This window comes from Pseudoliparis swirei, chromosome 17, assembly GCF_029220125.1.
Source record: "Pseudoliparis swirei isolate HS2019 ecotype Mariana Trench chromosome 17, NWPU_hadal_v1, whole genome shotgun sequence".
NCBI lineage: Eukaryota > Metazoa > Chordata > Actinopteri > Perciformes > Liparidae > Pseudoliparis > Pseudoliparis swirei.
Window position 1 is genome coordinate 1,514,009 of NC_079404.1, and position 20,576 is coordinate 1,534,584.

General features: G+C 47.3%; 2 protein-coding genes across 2 annotated transcripts in view; both read left to right on the top strand.

The window, feature by feature from the left end:
• Positions 1 to 3,850: 3,850 nt before the first annotated feature.
• Positions 3,851 to 12,835, top strand: plpp4 (phospholipid phosphatase 4). Its single transcript, XM_056435789.1, has 7 exons — positions 3,851 to 3,939; positions 6,903 to 7,011; positions 9,865 to 9,955; positions 10,865 to 10,928; positions 11,597 to 11,721; positions 11,924 to 12,094; positions 12,627 to 12,835. The coding sequence occupies exons 1-7, from the start codon at positions 3,851 to 3,853 to the stop codon at positions 12,833 to 12,835; spliced, it is 858 nt and encodes a 285-aa protein (XP_056291764.1).
• A 5,924-nt stretch (positions 12,836 to 18,759) lies between these two features.
• wdr11 (WD repeat domain 11) overlaps positions 18,760 to 20,576 on the top strand; it is a 66,089-nt gene continuing 64,272 nt past the window's right edge. Inside the window, exon 1 of the mRNA XM_056436312.1 lies at positions 18,760 to 18,947. Within this exon, the coding sequence (XP_056292287.1) occupies positions 18,862 to 18,947 (86 nt within the window). The 5' untranslated portion in view covers positions 18,760 to 18,861. The remainder of the gene's footprint in view (positions 18,948 to 20,576) is intronic.

Sequence of the window (20,576 nt, forward strand, 5' to 3'; positions counted from 1 at the left end):
GAGACTAGTACACCAGGAAGGTCTAGAACAGGGCTATTCAACTTCAGTAGCAAGTGGGCCGAATAAGAAAATCACGGGGGGTGTGAGGGCCGCACAGAATATTGATCAAATAATGGCTCAAAATTAAAAACAGTAATGTATATTTCCACAGGTAAACAGTCACACACGAAAATGCGTCGGTATTGTGTGGCAAAAGTGTTGCGAACAAGCATCACTATAAACATGTTTCAAAGTGTAAATATCCGCTCAAGGCAACCAGTTGTTTCAGATCCCAAACCAAACTGTTCCCATGAAAACATAAGAAATGTGACTTAATGGATCAATATATAAATTACTTGGAATGATAAAAATATCTGGTGGCGCAGCGCACAGACTGCATGTCTTTGAGTGCAGTCTCCTTTTGCGTGAAAGGGATCGAAACCAGGTCGGGCGATCTTTTTATTTTTATTTTTTCGAAAATGTATTTCTTCCTCCGTGGCTGTGATGCACTGCTCACTTATACAATCGTAATCGCCGACATGGATATGAACGGTGGCTTGAAGATCTCCAGCAATATGTTTGTGAATGTGTGACGAATCTGGTGCGCGAGACAGAGCCCCGCTGCAGATGTTAAGAGAACACAACGCACGCGCAGGGAAACCAGTAGGTTTGAAAACCAGTAGGGGTGTAACAACGGCAACCAACACGGGTGCGTAACATAAAGATGTAACCATACAGGTTTGGTTGAGGCAACAGTGAAACTCAATGGCTCTGGGTTAAATGTCTCAATGTATAAAAGAGGCGTGTCCGTCAGTTTTATTTTTTCTTACCTAAAAGAGGCGTGTCCGTCAGTTTTATTTTTTCTTACCTAAAAGAGGCGTGTCCGTCAGTTTTATTTTTTCTTACCAAGCTATACTGATTTGCAGGCCGTCTTGCGGGCCGTAGTTAAACTCAAACGGGCCGTATCCGGCCCGCGGGCCGCTAGTTGAATAGGCCTGGTCTAGAAGCTTCTTTAGAGACTAGTACACCAGGAAGGTCTAGAAGCTTCTATAGAGACTAGTACACCAGGAAGGTCTAAAAGCTTCTATAGAGACTAGTACATCAGAAGGTCTAGAACAGTGGTCGCCAACCCGTCGATCGCGATCGACTGGTCGATCTCGGAGACGTTCCCTGTCGATCTCCAAAATTAAATGAAAATAAATTCAGAAACACATTGTTCCTTGTTTTCGAACATTTTCTGAGGTGTCTTCTGAAATGTTTTCTTTCTGACTGGAAGATTGAGGTCAGAAAAGATCTCCACCTGATTCATGAACGCCTGAAAACGGGTTTGCTTACTATAGAAGCTTCTATAGAGACTAGTACACCAGAAGGTCTAGAAGCTTCTATAGAGACTAGTACACCAGGAAGGTCTAGAAGCTTCTATAGAGACTAGTACACCAGAAGGTCTAGAAGCTTCTATAGAGACTAGTACACCAGAAGGTCTAGAAGCTTCTATAGAGACTAGTACATCAGAAGGTCTAGAAGCTTCTATAGAGACTAGTACACCAGAAGGTCTAGAAGCTTCTATAGAGACTAGTACATCAGAAGGTCTAGAAGCTTCTATAGAGACTAGTACACCAGAAGGTCTAGAAGCTTCTATAGAGACTAGTACATCAGAAGGCCTAGAAGCTTCTATAGAGACTAGTACACCAGAAGGTCTAGAAGCTTCTATAGAGACCAGTACACCAGAAGGTCTAGAAGATTCTATAGAGACTAGTACACCAGGGAGGTCTAGAATCTTCTATAGAGACTAGTACATCAGAAGGTCTAGAAGCTTCTATAGAGACTAGTACACCAGAAGGTCTAGAAGCTTCTATAGAGACTATTACATCAGAAGGTCTAGAAGCTTCTATAGAGACTAGTACACCAGAAGGTCTAGAAGCTTCTATACAGACTAGTACACCAGAAGGTCTAGAAGCTTCTATAGAGACTAGTACACCAGAAGGTCTAGAAGCTTCTATAGAGACTAGTACACCAGGGAGGTTGCACAGCAGAATGTATGAAGGTCATTTCTTTTAGCATCCCAGTCTCCTAGACACGATGATATAGAACACACGCTTTTACATTCGTCAACACAATGAAGTCGTGAAAACGACTTCCGTTGCTAGGAGACGGAGGAGGGTTCAGTCCAACGCTGCTGTGGGTGGACAGCAGCCAGAGTCTCCTCGTGGATGAGTCCGGTACGAGAGGCCTGGACACCGCGACTCGCCATGACTATGATGGGACGATTACAGCGTTTAGCTAAGGTGCATTGTGGGGGAAATGCTGTGGTGTGGATGTTTCCCGTCATGTGAGCAGTTCACTTCCTGTTGTTATCATCAGGGAGATTTCACTTCCTGTTGTTCTCATGAGGGATACTTCACTTCCTGTTGTTCCCACCAGGGAGACTTCACTTCCTGTTGTTCCCACCAGGGAGACTTCACTTCCTGTTGTTCCCACCAGGGAGACTTCACTTCCTGTTGTTCTCATCAGGGAGACTTCACTTCCTGTTGTTCTCATGAGGGAGACTTCACTTCCTGTTGTTCTCACCAGGGAGACTTCACTTCCTGTTGTTCTCATGAGGGAGACTTCACTTCCTGTTGTTCTCATCAGGGAGACTTTACTTCCTGTTGTTCTCATCAGGGAGACTTCACTTCCTGTTGTTCTCATGATGGAGACTTCACTTCCTGTTGTTCTCACCAGGGAGACTTTACTTCCTGTTGTTGCCATTGGGGAGGATCTGTCCACGATGCCCCCCCCCCCCTCACGTTAACACGCAGAGGCGGAGCTTAAACTGCCAGGTGATGCAGGAAGACATCAAATATTCATGAGAGTCTACGAGGAAGCGCTGGCCAGGATTAAAGATCCTGGAGCCCGAGGGCTGGATGTGTGTGTGTGTGTGTGTGGGGGGGGGGGGGGGGCATGGTGATGTAATATCTGTGTCAAGCTGAGGGTTCAGACTTATCACCCCCTCAGTCCACAATGAACACCGACACGTCACCTTGGTTCACTCACAATGTGGATGAGCTTCTCGGATGCAGCGTTTCTCTCAGGAACACTTCATACACCCTGTGAAGTCCTCAGGTCCACAAACTTATTGTCATCTGATCCTCCAAAATGAAGCCACGGGATGAGAGAGAGAGAGAGAGAGAGAGAGAGAGAGAGAGAGAGAGAGAGAGAGAACTCCAGCGGTGGAGTAACTGATGGAGGAAGGATTCTTCCACTGCGTCGAGCTGCAGCTGTCCGCCAATAATAATAATAAAAACACCGCCTGAGGGAACTGAAACAGACGGAGAGCAGCAGATAGGAGGAGGAGAGGAGGAGGAGGAGGAGGAGAAGAGAGGACAGGATAAAAGGAGAGAGGAGGAGGAGGGAGGACAGAAGAAGAGAAGAAGAGAAGAGAGGAGGAGAGGAGGAGAGAGGAGGAGCAGGAGAAGAGAGGACAGGATAAAAGGAGAGAAGAGGAGGAGGAGGAGGAGAGAGGACAGAAGAAGAGAAGAGAAGAAGAGAGGAGGAGGGGGAGAAGAGAAGGAGAGAGGAGGAGGAGGAAGGAGGACAGAAGAAGAGAAGAAGAGAAGAGAGGAGGAGGAGGGGAGAAGAGAAGGAGAGAGGAGCAGGAGGTAGGACAGAAGAGAAGAAGAGAGGAGGAGCAGACGAGAAGGAGAGAGGAGGAGGAGGAGGGGGTGAATAAGACCGCTTCAGGTGTCGTGAGTCGCGATGGAGTCGCGGTGATGAGGAGCACGCGCTGTGTTTCCTGAGCGGGACTGCACGTGAAGAGGAGGTGCTCCCTCCCTCCCTCCCTCCCTCCCTCCGCCGCCTTTGTCTCCTCACTCGGCGGATCACCTCCCGCACCATGAACGCGTCGCGCGCGGACCGGAGGAGGAGCGCGCGCCAGCTGGCTCTGGAGGGCGGCATCCGGGTCCTACTGTTCGGAGTTTTCGTGTAAGTATGACAAAGTCTGGGAGTCTGACATCCGGCCGATGACGTGTACGTGTGTGTGTGTGTGTGTGTGTGTGTGTGTGTGTGTGTGTGTGTGCATGCGTGTGTGTGTCTGCGTGTGTGTGTGTGTGGGTGTGTTTGCGTGTGTGTGTGTGCGTTTGTGTGCGTGTGTGTGCATCGTGTGTGTGCATAGTCTGTGTTCATTCTGTGTGTGCATGCGTGTGTGTGTGCGTGTGTGTTTGCGTGTGTGTGTGTTTGCGTGTGTGTGTGTGTGTGTGCGTGTGTGTGTGTGTGTGTGTGTTTGTAGAGCCTGCTGGACAGACGTGGTAACAGGTTGCAAATCAAACTTCACGTCAGTGTGACGACACGATGAACGAAGATCACGATGTGCAGTCCAGAATGTTTGTATCATTATTAACCTCGAGATACTCGTGATACTCTGGTGATACTCGTGTGATACTCTGGTGATACTCGTGATACTCGTGTGATACTCTGGTGATACTCGTGATACTCGTGTGATACTCTGGTGATACTCGTGTGATACTCTGGTGATACTCGTGTGATACTCGTGTGATACTCTGGTGATACTCGTGTGATACTCTGTTGATACTCTGTTGATACTCGTGTGATACTCGTGTGATACTCTGTTGATACTCTGTTGATACTCTGGTGATACTCTGGTGATACTCGTGTGATACTCTGGTGATACTCGTGATACTCTCGTCCCTCTCAGCCTTCAAACAGAAACACATTCTTCATGATGGTCCATCCTCTGGAGGTTTTGAGCATCGATGAGAAACAGAAGAAGAACTCATCCTCATCGGCGTCTGTGTGCACAGTGTCGTTACTCCCCGTCCACGGGCTAAGTAGTGCAGCTGTGTGTGTGTGTGTGTGCACGTGTGTGTGTGTGTTTAACAGGATCACACGGCCTGCAGGGATCAGACCAAAGACCACGACGCCGCTCTGGAGACCCACATCGGGCTCAGTTGCCATTGAGTTATGGAAACCTCCAAGCCACAACAATAAATAAGAACATGTCACACATCATCATCATCATTATCATCATCACCATCACCACCATCACCATGGGGACCAGCTGATCAGCTGCATGGTCACAGGTTGTTTCTTCGAGCACAGAAACAGAGAACAAGATGGCCGCTCCTTCACTGTCTCTGCAGTCCGGAGCAAAACCAATCCTGACCAGCATCCCTCCCCCGAGGGTCCGTGGTCCAATCAGCTCTCAGCCTGAGCCTCGGCACGTTGTGACAGAGCGGCTCAGGAACAGCAGACAGAGGACAGACGGCGGACATGGAGTCAGACGGAGCGGCCGTTGAAGATGAAGCTCCTCCTCTTCATCGGGGCCGTGTAGAGGGCGGGTCTCCACTGGAGGGAGGAGCTCCTGCCGGGTTGTCGCTCCTCATTGGACGATTCTTTGTGTCTTCCATGTTTTTGCATTGAAGCGGGCCAGAATGTGAAAGACCCTCCGACGCTGACGTGGTCTCGGAGCTTTAGGGACGACGACCCGGTGGTCGTCACGGAGCGGTGCGCCCCGCCTCCACGGCGACCCGGTGGTCGTCACGGAGCGGTGCATGACAGCCGTGATTCATTCGGACTCTTTCGGAGCCGGAGGCCCTCAAAGTGCACCGGAGACCACGCTGGAGTCCTACTTTTCATAAAGAGGAGAGGAGGCAGAAAGGAACTGGAGCCCAGGCGGATCCTTTGAAGGGGATTGATTGGCTCCAGGAGATCGGGTACAAACACTCCAAAAGTAGAAAGGAACAGGACCACGCCAGGCCTTTTCATTCCGACTCATCTGAACATGACCACGTCTCAGGAGGGTCACCTGTAACTGCGTCGTCTCATCACATGTCCATAAAGTTCTCCACGAGGTTTTAAAGTTGTCGCCTTGGAAACTGGATCCTGTCCCAGTGATGAAGATCCCCCCCCCCCCTCTGTTCAACACGTCTCTGTTCTGCTGTCAGAGTTCTGGGCTCACTCAACAACTCCAGGGCCAAAGTTATTTATGGAACTGACTTTTTTTCCAAAGAAACTCAAAGACTCGCTCAGCCGATCAGACGTGTGGATTTCTCTCTGAGGCAGCGTGTGTTCCCAGATGGACGTCGGCCATAGCAACCCATCCTTCAGTCAAGAGATTCCACGATGTCTCTAATTATCAGCCAATCACTTTTCTTCCTGCTGTTTCCAAAATTACTGAGAAATGTGTTGCTGAGCAGCTTAATAATAACAGCAGCTCTCAGATCAGCTCCATCCTCTGCAGTTAGCTTACAGGCTACTCGTTCCACTGGAGCAGCAGGTCTGGGACCAGCTGCTATATATCTATATATCTACATATCTGCATATCTATATATCTACATATCTATATATCTATTCTATATATCTACATATATACATGTAGCAGGACCGACGCCGCTACCCGTGGGTTTCCCCCACCAGCACCAAGGACCAGCCAGGCACAGAGAGGTTTCGCTCAATGACATCTTTTATTTTGGCCAGACACACACCGAGCAGACCGCAAAACCTGTGCCTCTGCTCACTCTCTCCTCCACTCTCCACTGAGAGCTTTTATGAGCGCGGCCTCGGCTGCTGACTGATTGCAAATCACCAGCAGCCGAGGCCAAATTAGAGCCAGCTGCCACAATACATATCTGCATATCTATATATATATATATATATATCTACATTTCTCTCCACCGAGCAGCGGAGCGGCCGCTGGAGTTGTTTGTTGACTTTGTTGAGGTCAAGGTCGCGTCAGGGCCGGGGGAGGGTGCTAGTTGGTTCCCGCTCAGATCCAGGGAGGATGCTGATTGGTTGCCGCTCAGTGAGGGTGATCATGGATGCGTCCCTGTGAACGGACCCCCCCTCGGGTCTCAGGGTCAGTGGATGCTTCCTGGAGGCATCAGGCTGAAGGGAGGAGGGGCTGACCCTGTCCTCTGCTCCTGCTGCAGGTTCACAGAGTTCCTGGAGCCCTTTGAGCGAGTGATTCAGCCAGAGGAGCTGTGGCTCTACCGGAACCCTCTGGTGGAGTCAGACCACATCCCCAAGAGGGTCATGTTCGTGAGTACCACTTCCTCTGCATGCATTCGTCTTCTCACACATGTCACTGCACTAAGTCGACACTCTTTACGGAGATACACATAGAGTCACATCCCTGTCTTTGTAGAGCATCTCTAGAGTCACTTCCCTGTCTTTGTAGAGCATCTCAAGAGTCACTTCCATGTCTTTGTAGAGCATCTCTAGAGTCACATCCCTGTCTTTGTAGAGCATCTCTAGAGTCACTTCCATGTCTTTGTAGAGCATCTCTAGAGTCACTTCCATGTCTTTGTAGAGCATCTCTAGAGTCACATCCCTGTCTTTGTAGAGCATCTCTAGAGTCACTTCCCTGTCTTTGTAGAGCATCTCTAGAGTCACTTCCCTGTCTTTGTAGAGCATCTCTAGAGTCACTTCCATGTCTTTGTAGAGCATCTCTAGAGTCACATCCCTGTCTTTGTAGAGCATCTCTAGAGTCACATCCCTGTCTTTGTAGAGCATCTCTAGAGTCACATCCCTTTCTTTGTAGAGCATCTCTAGAGTCACATCCCTGTCTTTGTAGAGCATCTCTAGAGTCACATCCCTGTCTTTGTAGAGCATCTCTAGAGTCACATCCCTGTCTTTGGAGAGCATCTCTAGAGTCACATCCCTGTCTTTGTAGAGCATCTCAAGAGTCACATCCCTGTCTTTGTAGAGCATCTCTAGAGTCACATCCCTGTCTTTGTAGAGCATCTCTAGAGTCACATCCCTGTCTTTGGAGAGCATCTCTAGAGTCACTTCCATGTCTTTGTAGAGCATCTCTAGAGTCACATCCCTGTCTTTGGAGAGCATCTCTAGAGTCACATCCCTGTCTTTGTAGAGCATCTCAAGAGTCACATCCCTGTCTTTGTAGAGCATCTCTAGAGTCACTTCCCTGTCTTTGTAGAGCATCTCTAGAGTCACATCCCTGTCTTTGTAGAGCATCTCTAGAGTCACTTCCCTGTCTTTGTAGAGCATCTCTAGAGTCACATCCCTGTCTTTGTAGAGCATCTCTAGAGTCACATCCCTGTCTTTGTAGAGCATCTCTAGAGTCACATCCCTGTCTTTGTAGAGCATCTCTAGAGTCACATCCCTGTCTTTGTAGAGCATCTCTAGAGTCACTTCCCTGTCTTTGTAGAGCATCTCTAGAGTCACATCCCTGTCTTTGTAGAGCATCTCTAGAGTCACTTCCCTGTCTTTGTAGAGCATCTCTAGAGTCACTTCCCTGTCTTTGGAGAGCATCTCTAGAGTCACTTCCATGTCTTTGTAGAGCATCTCTAGAGTCACATCCCTGTCTTTGTAGAGCATCTCTAGAGTCACATCCCTGTCTTTGTAGAGCATCTCTAGAGTCACATCCCTGTCTTTGTAGAGCATCTCAAGAGTCACATCCCTGTCTTTGTAGAGCATCTCAAGAGTCACATCCCTGTCTTTGTAGAGCATCTCTAGAGTCACTTCCCTGTCTTTGTAGAGCATCTCTAGAGTCACTTCCCTGTCTTTGTAGAGCATCTCTAGAGTCACTTCCCTGTCTTTGTAGAGCATCTCTAGAGTCACTTCCCTGTCTTTGTAGAGCATCTCTAGAGTCACATCCCTGTCTTTGTAGAGCATCTCTAGAGTCACATCCCTGTCTTTGTAGAGCATCTCTAGAGTCACTTCCCTGTCTTTGTAGAGCATCTCTAGAGTCACTTCCATGTCTTTGTAGAGCATCTCTAGAGTCACTTCCATGTCTTTGTAGAGCATCTCTAGAGTCACATCCCTGTCTTTGTAGAGCATCTCTAGAGTCACTTCCCTGTCTTTGTAGAGCATCTCTAGAGTCACATCCCTGTCTTTGTAGAGCATCTCTAGAGTCACTTCCCTGTCTTTGTAGAGCATCTCTAGAGTCACATCCCTGTCTTTGTAGAGCATATCTAGAGTCACTTCCCTGTCTTTGTAGAGCATCTCTAGAGTCACTTCCCTGTCTTTGTAGAGCATCTCTAGAGTAACTTCCCTGTCTTTGTAGAGCATCTCTAGAGTCACATCCCTGTCTTTGTAGAGCATCTCTAGAGTCACGTCCCTGTCTTTGTAGAGCATCTCTAGAGTCACTTCCATGTCTTTGTAGAGCATCTCTAGAGTCACATCCCTGTCTTTGTAGAGCATCTCAAGAGTCACATCCCTGTCTTTGTAGAGCATCTCTAGAGTCACTTCCATGTCTTTGTAGAGCATCTCTAGAGTCACTTCCATGTCTTTGTAGAGCATCTCTAGAGTCACATCCCTGTCTTTGTAGAGCATCTCAAGAGTCACATCCCTGTCTTTGTAGAGCATCTCTAGAGTCACTTGCATGTCTTTGTAGAGCATCTCTAGAGTCACATCCCTGTCTTTGTAGAGCATCTCTAGAGTCACTTCCATGTCTTTGTAGAGCATCTCTAGAGTCACATCCCTGTCTTTGTAGAGCATCTCAAGAGTCACATCCCTGTCTTTGTAGAGCATCTCTAGAGTCACTTCCATGTCTTTGTAGAGCATCTCTAGAGTCACATCCCTGTCTTTGTAGAGCATCTCAAGAGTCACATCCCTGTCTTTGTAGAGCATCTCTAGAGTCACATCTCTGTCTTTGTAGAGCATCTCTAGAGTCACATCTCTGTCTTTGTAGAGCATCTCTAGAGTAACTTCCATGTCTTTGTAGAGCATCTCTAGAGTCACATCCCTGTCTTTGTAGAGCATCTCAAGAGTCACATCCCTGTCTTTGTAGAGCATCTTTAGAGTCACATCTCTGTCTTTGTAGAGCATCTCTAGAGTCACGTCCCTGTCTTTGTAGAGCATCTCTAGAGTCACTTCCATGTCTTTGTAGAGCATCTCTAGAGTCACGTCCCTGTCTCCATGTCCTCTCAGGCCATTTCCTTCCTCACCCCTCTGGCGGTGATCTTCGTGGTGAAGATCATTCAGCGGACGGACCGGACGGAGCTCAAGGAGGCGTGTTTAGGTACGTGACGCCTTCAGTGTGTTGCTGTGGTCACTGCCCCTGCTGGAGGAGTCTGGAAGTGAACGCTTGCATCTTCATATTGTTGGTGTTTTGTCATGTGACCTCTGGTCTGCTGGAGCATCAGGACTCAAAGCGCTCCGTAGAGTTTCTCCTTACCGCCGTCGAGTCGTACAGATCAACATCGACGGAGGAACATAGAGCGGCAGGGAGCCGTTGTCCTGACGCAGCGTTGAGTCCAGGCGGCTCCCTCTGGATGGATGAGGAGGACCAATCACAGAAGAGATACACGCCCACTTTTATTCTCTCCAAGACCGAACACATAAATCCTGACGGCCACCTGTGGAGCGCCAAGGGGAACTCCCATGAAGATAATTGGCTCTTTAATTTGTGTCTTACATCAGAAGATTGGCAACCTGCCAGAACCCGATGCTGAATCCACCGCACCGCCGCTCTGCAGAGCCGCCGCTCTGTAGCAGCTCTCTGTAGCAGCGCTCTGTAGCAGCTCTCTGTAGCAGCTCTCTGTAGCAGCTCTCTGTAGCAGCTCTCTGTAGCAGCGCTCTGTAGCAGCTCTCTGTAGCAGCGCTCTGTAGCAGCTCAGCAGCAGCGCTCTGTAGCAGCTCTCTGTAGCAGCTCTCTGTAGCAGCGCTCTGTAGCAGCTCTCTGTAGCAGCGCTCTGTAGCAGAGCTCTGTAGCAGCTCTCTGTAGCAGAGCTCTGTAGCAGCTCTCTGTAGCAGCGCTCTGTAGCAGCTCTCTGTAGCAGCTCTCTGTAGCAGCTCTCTGTAGCAGCGCTCTGTAGAAGCTCTCTGTAGAAGCTCTCTGTAGCAGCTCTCTGTAGCAGCGCTCTGTAGCAGCGCTCTATTCCTCTGGGTAGAGCTGTCTTACCAGTAGGATGTGACTGTGTCTCTCCAGCGGTGTCTCTGGCCCTCGCCCTCAACGGAGTCTTCACCAATACCATCAAGTTGATTGTTGGCAGGTACGTGAACCTCCTGAAGCCTTCATGAAGCTGAAGCCTCATTCATGAAGCTGAAGCCTCATTCATGAAGCTGAAGCTTTCATTCATGAAGCTGAAGCCTCATTCATGAAGCTGAAGCTTTCATTCATGAAGCTGAAGCCTCATTCATGAAGCTGAAGCCTTCATTCATGAAGCTTTCATTCATGAAGCTGAAGCCTCATTCATGAAGCTGAAGCCTTCATTCATGAAGCTGAAGCCTTCATTCATGAAGCTGAAGCCTCATTCATGAAGCTGAAGCCTTCATTCATGAAGCTGAAGCCTCATTCATGAAGCTTCCTCTCTGAGCCTCTCATGTTCTCAACTAGGTTGACGAGCAGTTCATAGTTTTCAATTGGATGGAATTCTTTGGTCCTCATCAGTCATGTTCTGGTCCTCATTGGTCGTGTTCTGGTCCTCATTAGTCGTGTTCTGGTCCTCATTGGTCGTGTTCTGGTCCTCATCGGTCGTGTTCTGGTCCTCATTGGTCGTGTTCTGGTCCTCATTGGTCGTGTTCTGGTCCTCATCGGTCGTGTTCTGGTCCTCATTGGTCATGTTCTGGTCCTCATCAGTCGTGTTCTGGTCCTCATTGGTCCGGTTCTGGTCCTCATCAGTCGTGTTCTGGTCCTCATTGGTCCGGTTCTGGTCCTCAGGCCCCGGCCCGACTACTTCCAGCGCTGCTTCCCAGACGGTCAAGTGAATGAGAAGATGCTGTGCACCGGGGAGCCGGATCTGGTCTCCGAGGGCCGCAAGAGCTTCCCCAGCAGCCACTCCTCCTGTGAGTACGGGTCCCCGAGACCTGGTCCCTGAGACCAGGTCCCCGAGACCAGGTCCCCGAGACCTGGTCCCCGAGACCAGGTCCCTGAGACCAGGTCCCTGAGACCTGGTCTCTGTGCTGGACCACCAGAGGACCAGGATGCTGTAAGGCTTCACCTCCGCCCTCCCCCCTTCTCTTCGTCCTCCCTCTTCTCCTCCGCCAGTCGCGTTCTCCGGCCTCGGCTTCACCTCCTTCTACCTGGCGGGGAAGCTGCAGTGTTTCACGGACGGAGGGCGAGGACGGAGCTGGCGCCTCTGTGCCGCGGTGCTGCCGCTCTACAGCGCCGTCATGATCGCTCTGTCCCGGACCTGTGACTACAAACACCACTGGCAAGGTCTGTCTGTTTCCGTCTGTTTTCTGTCTGTTTTCTGTCTGTTTCTGTCTGTTTCCGTCTGTTTCCGTCTGTTTTCTGTCTGTTTTCTGTCTGTTTTCTGTCTGTTTCCGTCTGTTTCTGTCTGTTTCTGTCTGTTTTCTGTCTGTTTTCTGTCTGTTTCCGTCTGTTTCCGTCTGTTTTCTGTCTGTTTTCTGTCTGTTTCCGTCTGTTTCTGTCTGTTTCCATCTGTTTTCTGTCTGTTTTCTGTCTGTTTCTGGCTGCTGAAGCAGAGCGCCAGTAACCGTCCTCAGACGACAGCAGCCTGGGAAGAAAATTATAATTACAAGCTTCAGTTTATCAAGTGGCAGGGGGGGAGGGGGGGCAGCTCCGTCACGGTGTTGGTTAGTTGGATGGAGCATGAGGGGGGGTGGGGGGGGGTGGGAGACAGCTCCGTCACGGTGTTGGTTAGTTGGATGGAGCATGAGGGGGGGGGGGGGACGGACAAGTGTAATGCATCCAGTCTATTAAATGTGGAGCTTCCTGTCCTCTGCAGACGCCTTCGTGGGCGGCGTGGTCGGGCTGCTGTTCGCCTACGTCTGCTACCGCCAGCACTACCCCCCCTTCCTGCACCCGGACTGCCACCTGCCCTACGCCAGCCTGGAGGCCGCCGCCCACTCGCCCTCGCACCCCCAGGACCCCCCGCAGCCCACGGACCACGCCAGCAGCCTCCCGCTGGAGGCCTTGACTGAGGGGCCAGTGTGACCAGTGGCCCCGACACCGAGCCCCCCCCCCCCCCCCCTGTGACTCGTACACATTCCAGAGACGCTGACACGTCTCTTCATCTCCACGCGGCTGCCAGACGACATTAATTCATTTATATGTGTCTCTCTTGAAAGTCTATATTTAGATGTGAGAAAAGAACCAGGAATATGGGACAGCAGCACAGGGAGGAGAACACGGTGAGGACCAGAGGATCACAGTATCAGCATGAGGAAGACCACCGTATCTACATGAGGAAGACCACCGTATCTACATGAGGAAGACCACAGTATCTATATGAGGAAGACCAGAGTATCTACATGAGGAAGACCACCGTATCTACATGAGGAAGACCACCGTATCTACATGAGGAAGACCACCGTATCTACATGAGGAAGACCAGAGTATCTACATGAGGAAGACCACCGTATCTACATGAGGACGACCACCGTATCTACATGAGGAAGACCAGAGTATCTACATGAGGAAGACCACCGTATCTACATGAGGAAGACCACCGTATCTACATGAGGAAGACCACCGTATCTACATGAGGAAGACCACCGTATCTACATGGGGAAGACCACCGTATCTACATGAGGAAGACCACAGTATCTACATGAGGAAGACCACCGTATCTACATGAGGAAGACCAGAGTATCTACATGAGGAAGACCACCGTATCTACATGAGGAAGACCAGAGTATCTACATGAGGAAGACCACCGTATCTACATGAGGAAGACCACCGTATCTACATGAGGAAGACCACCGTATCTACATGAGGAAGACCAGAGTATCTACATGAGGAAGACCACAGTATCTACATGGGGAAGACCAGAGTATCTACATGGGGAAGACCACCGTATCTACATGAGGAAGACCAGAGTATCTACATGAGGAAGACCACAGTATCTACATGGGGAAGACCACCGTATCTACATGAGGAAGACCACCGTATCTACATGAGGAAGACCACCGTATATACATGGGGAAGACCACCGTATCTACATGAGGAAGACCACCGTATCTACATGAGGAAGACCACCGTATCTACATGAGGAAGACCACAGTATCTACATGGGGAAGACCAGAGTATCTACATGAGGAAGACCACCGTATCTACATGAGGAAGACCAGAGTATCTACATGAGGAAGACTACAGTATCTACATGGGGAAGACCAGAGTATCTACATGAGGAAGACCACAGTATCTACATGGGGAAGACCACCGTATCTACATGAGGAAGACCACCGTATCTACATGAGGAAGACCACCGTATCTACATGAGGAAGACCAGAGTATCTACATGAGGAAGACCACCGTATCTACATGAGGAAGACCACCGTATCTACATGAGGAAGACCACCGTATCTACATGAGGAAGACCAGAGTATCTACATGAGGAAGACCACCGTATCTACATGGGGAAGACCACTGTATCTACATGAGGAAGACCACCGTATCTACATGAGGAAGACTACAGTATCTACATGGGGAAGACCAGAGTATCTACATGAGGAAGACCACCGTATCTACATGAGGAAGACCACCGTATCTACATGAGGAAGACCACCGTATCTACATGAGGAAGACCACCGTATCTACATGAGGAAGACCACAGTATCTACATGAGGAAGACCACCGTATCTACATGGGGAAGACCACCGTATCTACATGAGGAAGACCACCGTATCTACATGAGGAAGACCACAGTATCTACATGGGGAAGACCACCGTATCTACATGAGGAAGACCACCGTATCTACATGAGGAAGACCAGAGTATCTACATGAGGAAGACCACCGTATCTACATGAGGAAGACCACCGTATCTACATGAGGAAGACCAGAGTATCTACATGAGGAAGACCACCGTATCTACATGGGGAAGACCACAGTATCTACATGAGGAAGACCACCGTATCTACATGAGGAAGACCACCGTATCTACATGGGGAAGACCAGAGTATCTACATGAGGAAGACCACCGTATTTACATGAGGAAGACCACAGTATCTACATGGGGAAGACCACCGTATCTACATGAGGAAGACCACCGTATCTACATGAGGAAGACCACCGTATCTACATGGGGAAGACCACAGTATCTACATGAGGAAGACCACAGTATCTACATGGGGAAGACCACCGTATCTACATGAGGAAGACCACAGTATCTACATGAGGAAGACCAGAGTATCTACATGAGGATGACTACTGTATCTACATGAGGAAGACCACCGTATCTACATGAGGAAGACCACCGTATCTACATGAGGAAGACCACCGTATCTACATGAGGAAGACCACCGTATCTACATGAGGAAGACCAGAGAATCTACATGAGGAAGACCACCGTATCTACATGAGGAAGACCACAGTATCTACATGGGGAAGACCACCGTATCTACATGAGGAAGACCAGAGTATCTACATGAGGAAGACCACCGTATCTACATGAGGAAGACCACCGTATCTACATGAGGAAGACCACAGTATCTACATGGGGAAGACTACAGTATCTACATGAGGAAGACCACCGTATCTACATGAGGAAGACCACCGTATCTACATGAGGAAGACCAGAGTATCTACATGAGGAAGACCACCGTATCTACATGAGGAAGACCACCATGTCTACATGAGGAAGACCACCGTATCTACATGAAGAAGACCACCGTATCTACATGAGGAAGACCAGAGTATCTACATGAGGAAGACCACCGTATCTACATGAGGAAGACCACCGTATCTACATGAGGAAGACCAGAGTATCTACATGAGGAAGACCACAGTATCTACATGAGGAAGACCACCGTAACTACATGGGGAAGACCACCGTATCTACATGAGGAAGACCACAGTATCTACATGGGGAAGACCACCGTATCTACATGAGGAAGACCACCATGTCTACATGAGGAAGACCACCGTATCTACATGAGGAAGACCACCGTATCTACATGAGGAAGACCACCATGTCTACATGAGGAAGACCACCGTATCTACATGAGGAAGACCACCGTATCTACATGAGGAAGACCACAGTATCTACATATACAACATACTTAACCCTAACCAACCAGACGTCATATACTAGTTAACCCTAACCAATCAGACGTCATATACTAGTTAACCCTAACCAATCAGACTTCATATACTTGTTAACCCTAACCAACCAGACTTCATATACTAGTTAACCCTAACCAACCAGACTTCGTATACTAGTTAACCCTAACCAACCAGACTTGATATACTAGTTAACCCTAACCAACCAGACTTGATATACTAGTTAACCCTAACCAACCAGACTTCGTATACTAGTTAACCCTAACCAACCAGACTTCGTATACTAGTTAACCCTAACCAACCAGACTTGATATACTAGTTAACCCTAACCAACCAGACTTCATATACTAGTTAACCCTAACCAACCAGACGTCATATACTAGTTAACCCTAACCAACCAGATGTCATATACTAGTTAACCCTAACCAACCAGACTTCATATACTAGTTAACCCTAACCAACCAGACGTCGTATACTAGTTAACCCTAACCAACCAGACTTTGTATACTAGTTAACCCTAACCAACCAGACTTTGTATACTAGTTAACCCTAACCAACCAGACGTCGTATACTAGTTAACCCTAACCAACCAGACTTCTTATACTAGTTAACCCTAACCAACCAGATGTCATATACTAGTTAACCCTAACCAACCAGACTTCATATACTAGTTAACCCTAACCAACCAGACTTCATATACTAGTTAACCCTAACCAACCAGACGTCATATACTAGTTAACCCTAATCAACCAGACTTCATATACTAGTTAACCCTAACCAACCAGACTTCATATACTAGTTAACCCTAACCAACCAGACGTCATATACTAGTTAACCCTAATCAACCAGACTTCATATACTAGTTAACCCTAACCAACCAGACTTCATATACTAGTTAACCCTAACCGGACCACCGATACGAGTTGAGCAGCGAGCCCGACGTTGAAGGTTTCTTTGTGGTCGTGTTCTGTTGCATGTCTTCTCTTAGCGTGTTTGTTTGTTGTGTTCAGTCTTGTTGACGTGATGAAGGAACCGGACTGGACGGCTTCTGATCACCCAACCAATCGGCAGCTTCTTCTCGTCTGTTATGACGACGCCACAGATGCAAAACAAATAAAAACTTGACCTGACTGAACCTTTTCACCGAAGAGGAAAAAAGTGCTCGACAGACTCTGGGACTCTTGGACTCTTGGACTCTTGGACTCTGAGACTCTTGGACTCTGAGACTTTCGGTCCCACAGGCCGTTCACCCCCTGGAGATCTGGGACCTCAAGCTTGGGATGAAAAGATGGCGACACATTCCTCGTGTCCGTGGAGCTGCGTGGGCCTGATGCTTGCGGTTGTGATGTTGGTATTCTTCTCGTAGATGGTGGCGTGTATAAAACAATGTTTACGTCTGTAAAAGTATTTTCTCTTTCTGAACAAAGGACGTAACGTCCTTCCACACTCTGCTTTTCATTTGGTGCTCTTGATATTTTTGTAGCAGCCGGTTTTATTCAAATGGTGAAAGTTTGAGATGAAAGTTCAGTGATTTTCTACAAGAGACTGAAAACAAGATGTCCAACAGTTTATACGTCTTTATTCTGTCAGATCACAGTGTGAGTTGTTCTGTGGCTTCACCGTCCCAAGGACTCGAGGGATGACGGTTCCACTAACAGAGGGCGGACTACGAGGAGCCGTGTGTGGTCTGTGTTCATGGCATGCCTTATGTGAGACTGGTTCTATACGCATGTCTGGCCTTGAACTCTGTGAGCTGTGTTGGCTGTTTATCAACTTTATGTACAATAAAGCTTTGTGAAACGTGTCCTTCCGGAAACAGACGCCTGATGAGTGTCAACGCACTAAAGGGGACACATGTCCCCTGTGGTCAGGAACACAGGTACCACTACCCTCCTCTATATATACAGGACTGTCTCAGAAAATTAGAATATTGTGATAAAGTTCTTTATTTTCTGTAATGCAATTAAAAAAACAAAAATGTCATGCATTCTGGATTCATTACAAATCAACTGAAATATTGCAAGCCTTTTATTCTTTTAATATTGCTGATTATGGTTTACAGCTTAAGAAAACTCTAAAATCCTATCTCATAAAATTTTAATATTTCCTCAGACCAAGTAAAAAAAAGATTTATAACAGCTGAGTGTTTGTCAAGGCTCAGGAAACCCTTGCAGGTGTTTCGAGTTAATTAGACAATTCAAGTGATTTGTTTAATACCCTACTAGTATACTTTTTCATGATATTCTAATATTTAGAGATAGGATATTTGAGTTTTCTTAAGCTGTAAACCATAATCAGCAATATTAAAAGAATAAAAGGCTTGCAATATTTCAGTTGATTTGTAATGAATCCAGAATGCATGACATTTTTGTTTTTTTAATTGCATTACAGAAAATAAAGAACTTCATCACAATATTCTAATTTTCTGAGACAGTCCTGTATGTATATATATATATATATATATATACACATATGTATATATAATATATATGTATATATACATGTATATATGTATATATATACATATATACAGCAACGGTAGGAAAGCTTTGGGATTAAAGCTGGAAACTAGTATTTGTTTGATAGACTTCCAACACAACTGGTGTTACTGTTCAACACACCAGAATAAAATTGGAATCCCAACATATATCGACTACAATGTGAAGTATAAATAGTAAATGACTCAATGTCATTTTACTTGTCTTCTTGATGTTATCATATATCATGTAGAGATAGTTCATTATTTTCATTAACATTGAAACATGGCTCCGGACCGAGAAATGCGAAGTGTCCGATGTGGAACCTTTTGTTCGGCTTTGTTTCCTCCCGGGGACCCGTTTGCAAACACCGCGACACTTCCTGTTTGAATTCTCACCAGAGGCGAACCCCGGAAGCTAACCTATTGTTTCAGCTTGTAAACAACAACTATTAATGTAGCGCGAGCGCCGTTCAGCAACAATGATTCCCTACACGGTCAACATCAAGCTGGCGGCTCGGACGTTGACCGGCACCTTGAACCTGCAGAACAAGACCGCGGTGGACTGGTGAGTGCGGCGCCGCTCCGTTAGCATAGCTCTGTGGCTCTGGAGCTCTATATCTCTGTGGCTCTATATCTCTGTAGCTCTATATCTCTGTAGCTCTATATCTCTGTGGCTCTATAGCTCTATATCTCTATCTCTGTAGCTCTATATCTCTGTGGCTCTATATCTCTATCTCTGTAGCTCTATATCTCTGTAGCTCTATATCTCTGTAGCTCTATATCTCTGTAGCTCTATATCTCTGTAGCTCTATATCTCTGTAGCTCTATATCTCTGTAGCTCTGTGGCTCTAGCTCTGTAGCTCTATACCTCTGTAGCTCTGTATCTCTGTAGCTCTGTGGCTCTATAGCTCTGTGGCTCTATAACTCTATGGCTCTATCTCTGTGGCTCTATAGCTCTATAACTCTATCTCTATAGCTCTATAACTCTATATCTCTATATCTCTATAGCTCTATATCTCTGTAGCTCTGTAGCTCTATATCTCTGTAGCTCTATACCTCTGTAGCTCTATATCTCTGTAGCTCTATATCTCTGTAGCTCTGTGGCTCTGTAGCTCTGTAGCTCTATAGCTCTATATCTCTGTAGCTCTATATCTCTGTAGCTCTGTAGCTCTGTAGCTCTATAGCTCTATACCTCTGTAGCTCTATATCTCTGTAGCTCTGTGGCTCTGTAGCTCTGTGGCTCTATAGCTCTGTGGCTCTATAACTCTATGGCTCTATCTCTGTAGCTCTATATCTCTATATCTCTGTAGCTCTATATCTCTGTAGCTCTGTAGCTCTATATCTCTGTAGCTCTATACCTCTGTAGCTCTATATCTCTGTAGCTCTGTGGCTCTATAGCTCTGTGGCTCTATAACTCTATGGCTCTATCTCTGTAGCTCTATATATCTGTAGCTCTGTATCTCTATAGCTCTATATCTCTGTAGCTCTGTAGCTCTATATCTCTGTAGCTCTGTGGCTCTGTAGCTCTGTGGCTCTATAGCTCTGTGGCTCTATAACTCTATGGCTCTATCTCTGTAGCTCTATATCTCTGTAGCTCTGTAGCTCTGTGTCACCGGGTCAAGACGAGATGACATGTTCTCCAGCTGTTGTTCCGTCACGAGGAGAGACGTCACGTGACGAGGATGGTGTCGTTGCGTTTCTTCATAAACCAAACAGAGACGTAACGCTGTGGAAGCTGGTCACGTGACGCCATGTGACAGCAGCTGCTTCACCCCCCCCCCTTAACCCCCCACAGCCTTAACCCCCCTGATGATGGTGATGATGATGGTGATGATGATGGTGATGATATTAATGATGATGATGGTGATGATGATGGTGATGGTGATGATGATGATATTAATGATGGTGATGATGATGATGACGATGGTGATGATGATGATATTAATGATGGTGATGATGATGATATTAATGATGGTGATGGTGATGATGATGATATTAATGATGGTGATGGTGATGATGATGATATTAATGATGATGATGGTGATGATGGTGATGGTGATGATGATGATGATGATGGTGATGATGATGATATTAATGATGGTGATGATGATGATAATGATGGTGATGATGATGATATTAATGATGATGATGATGGTCTCAGCGATGGCATACTTTAAGTTTACTGTTATCTTAC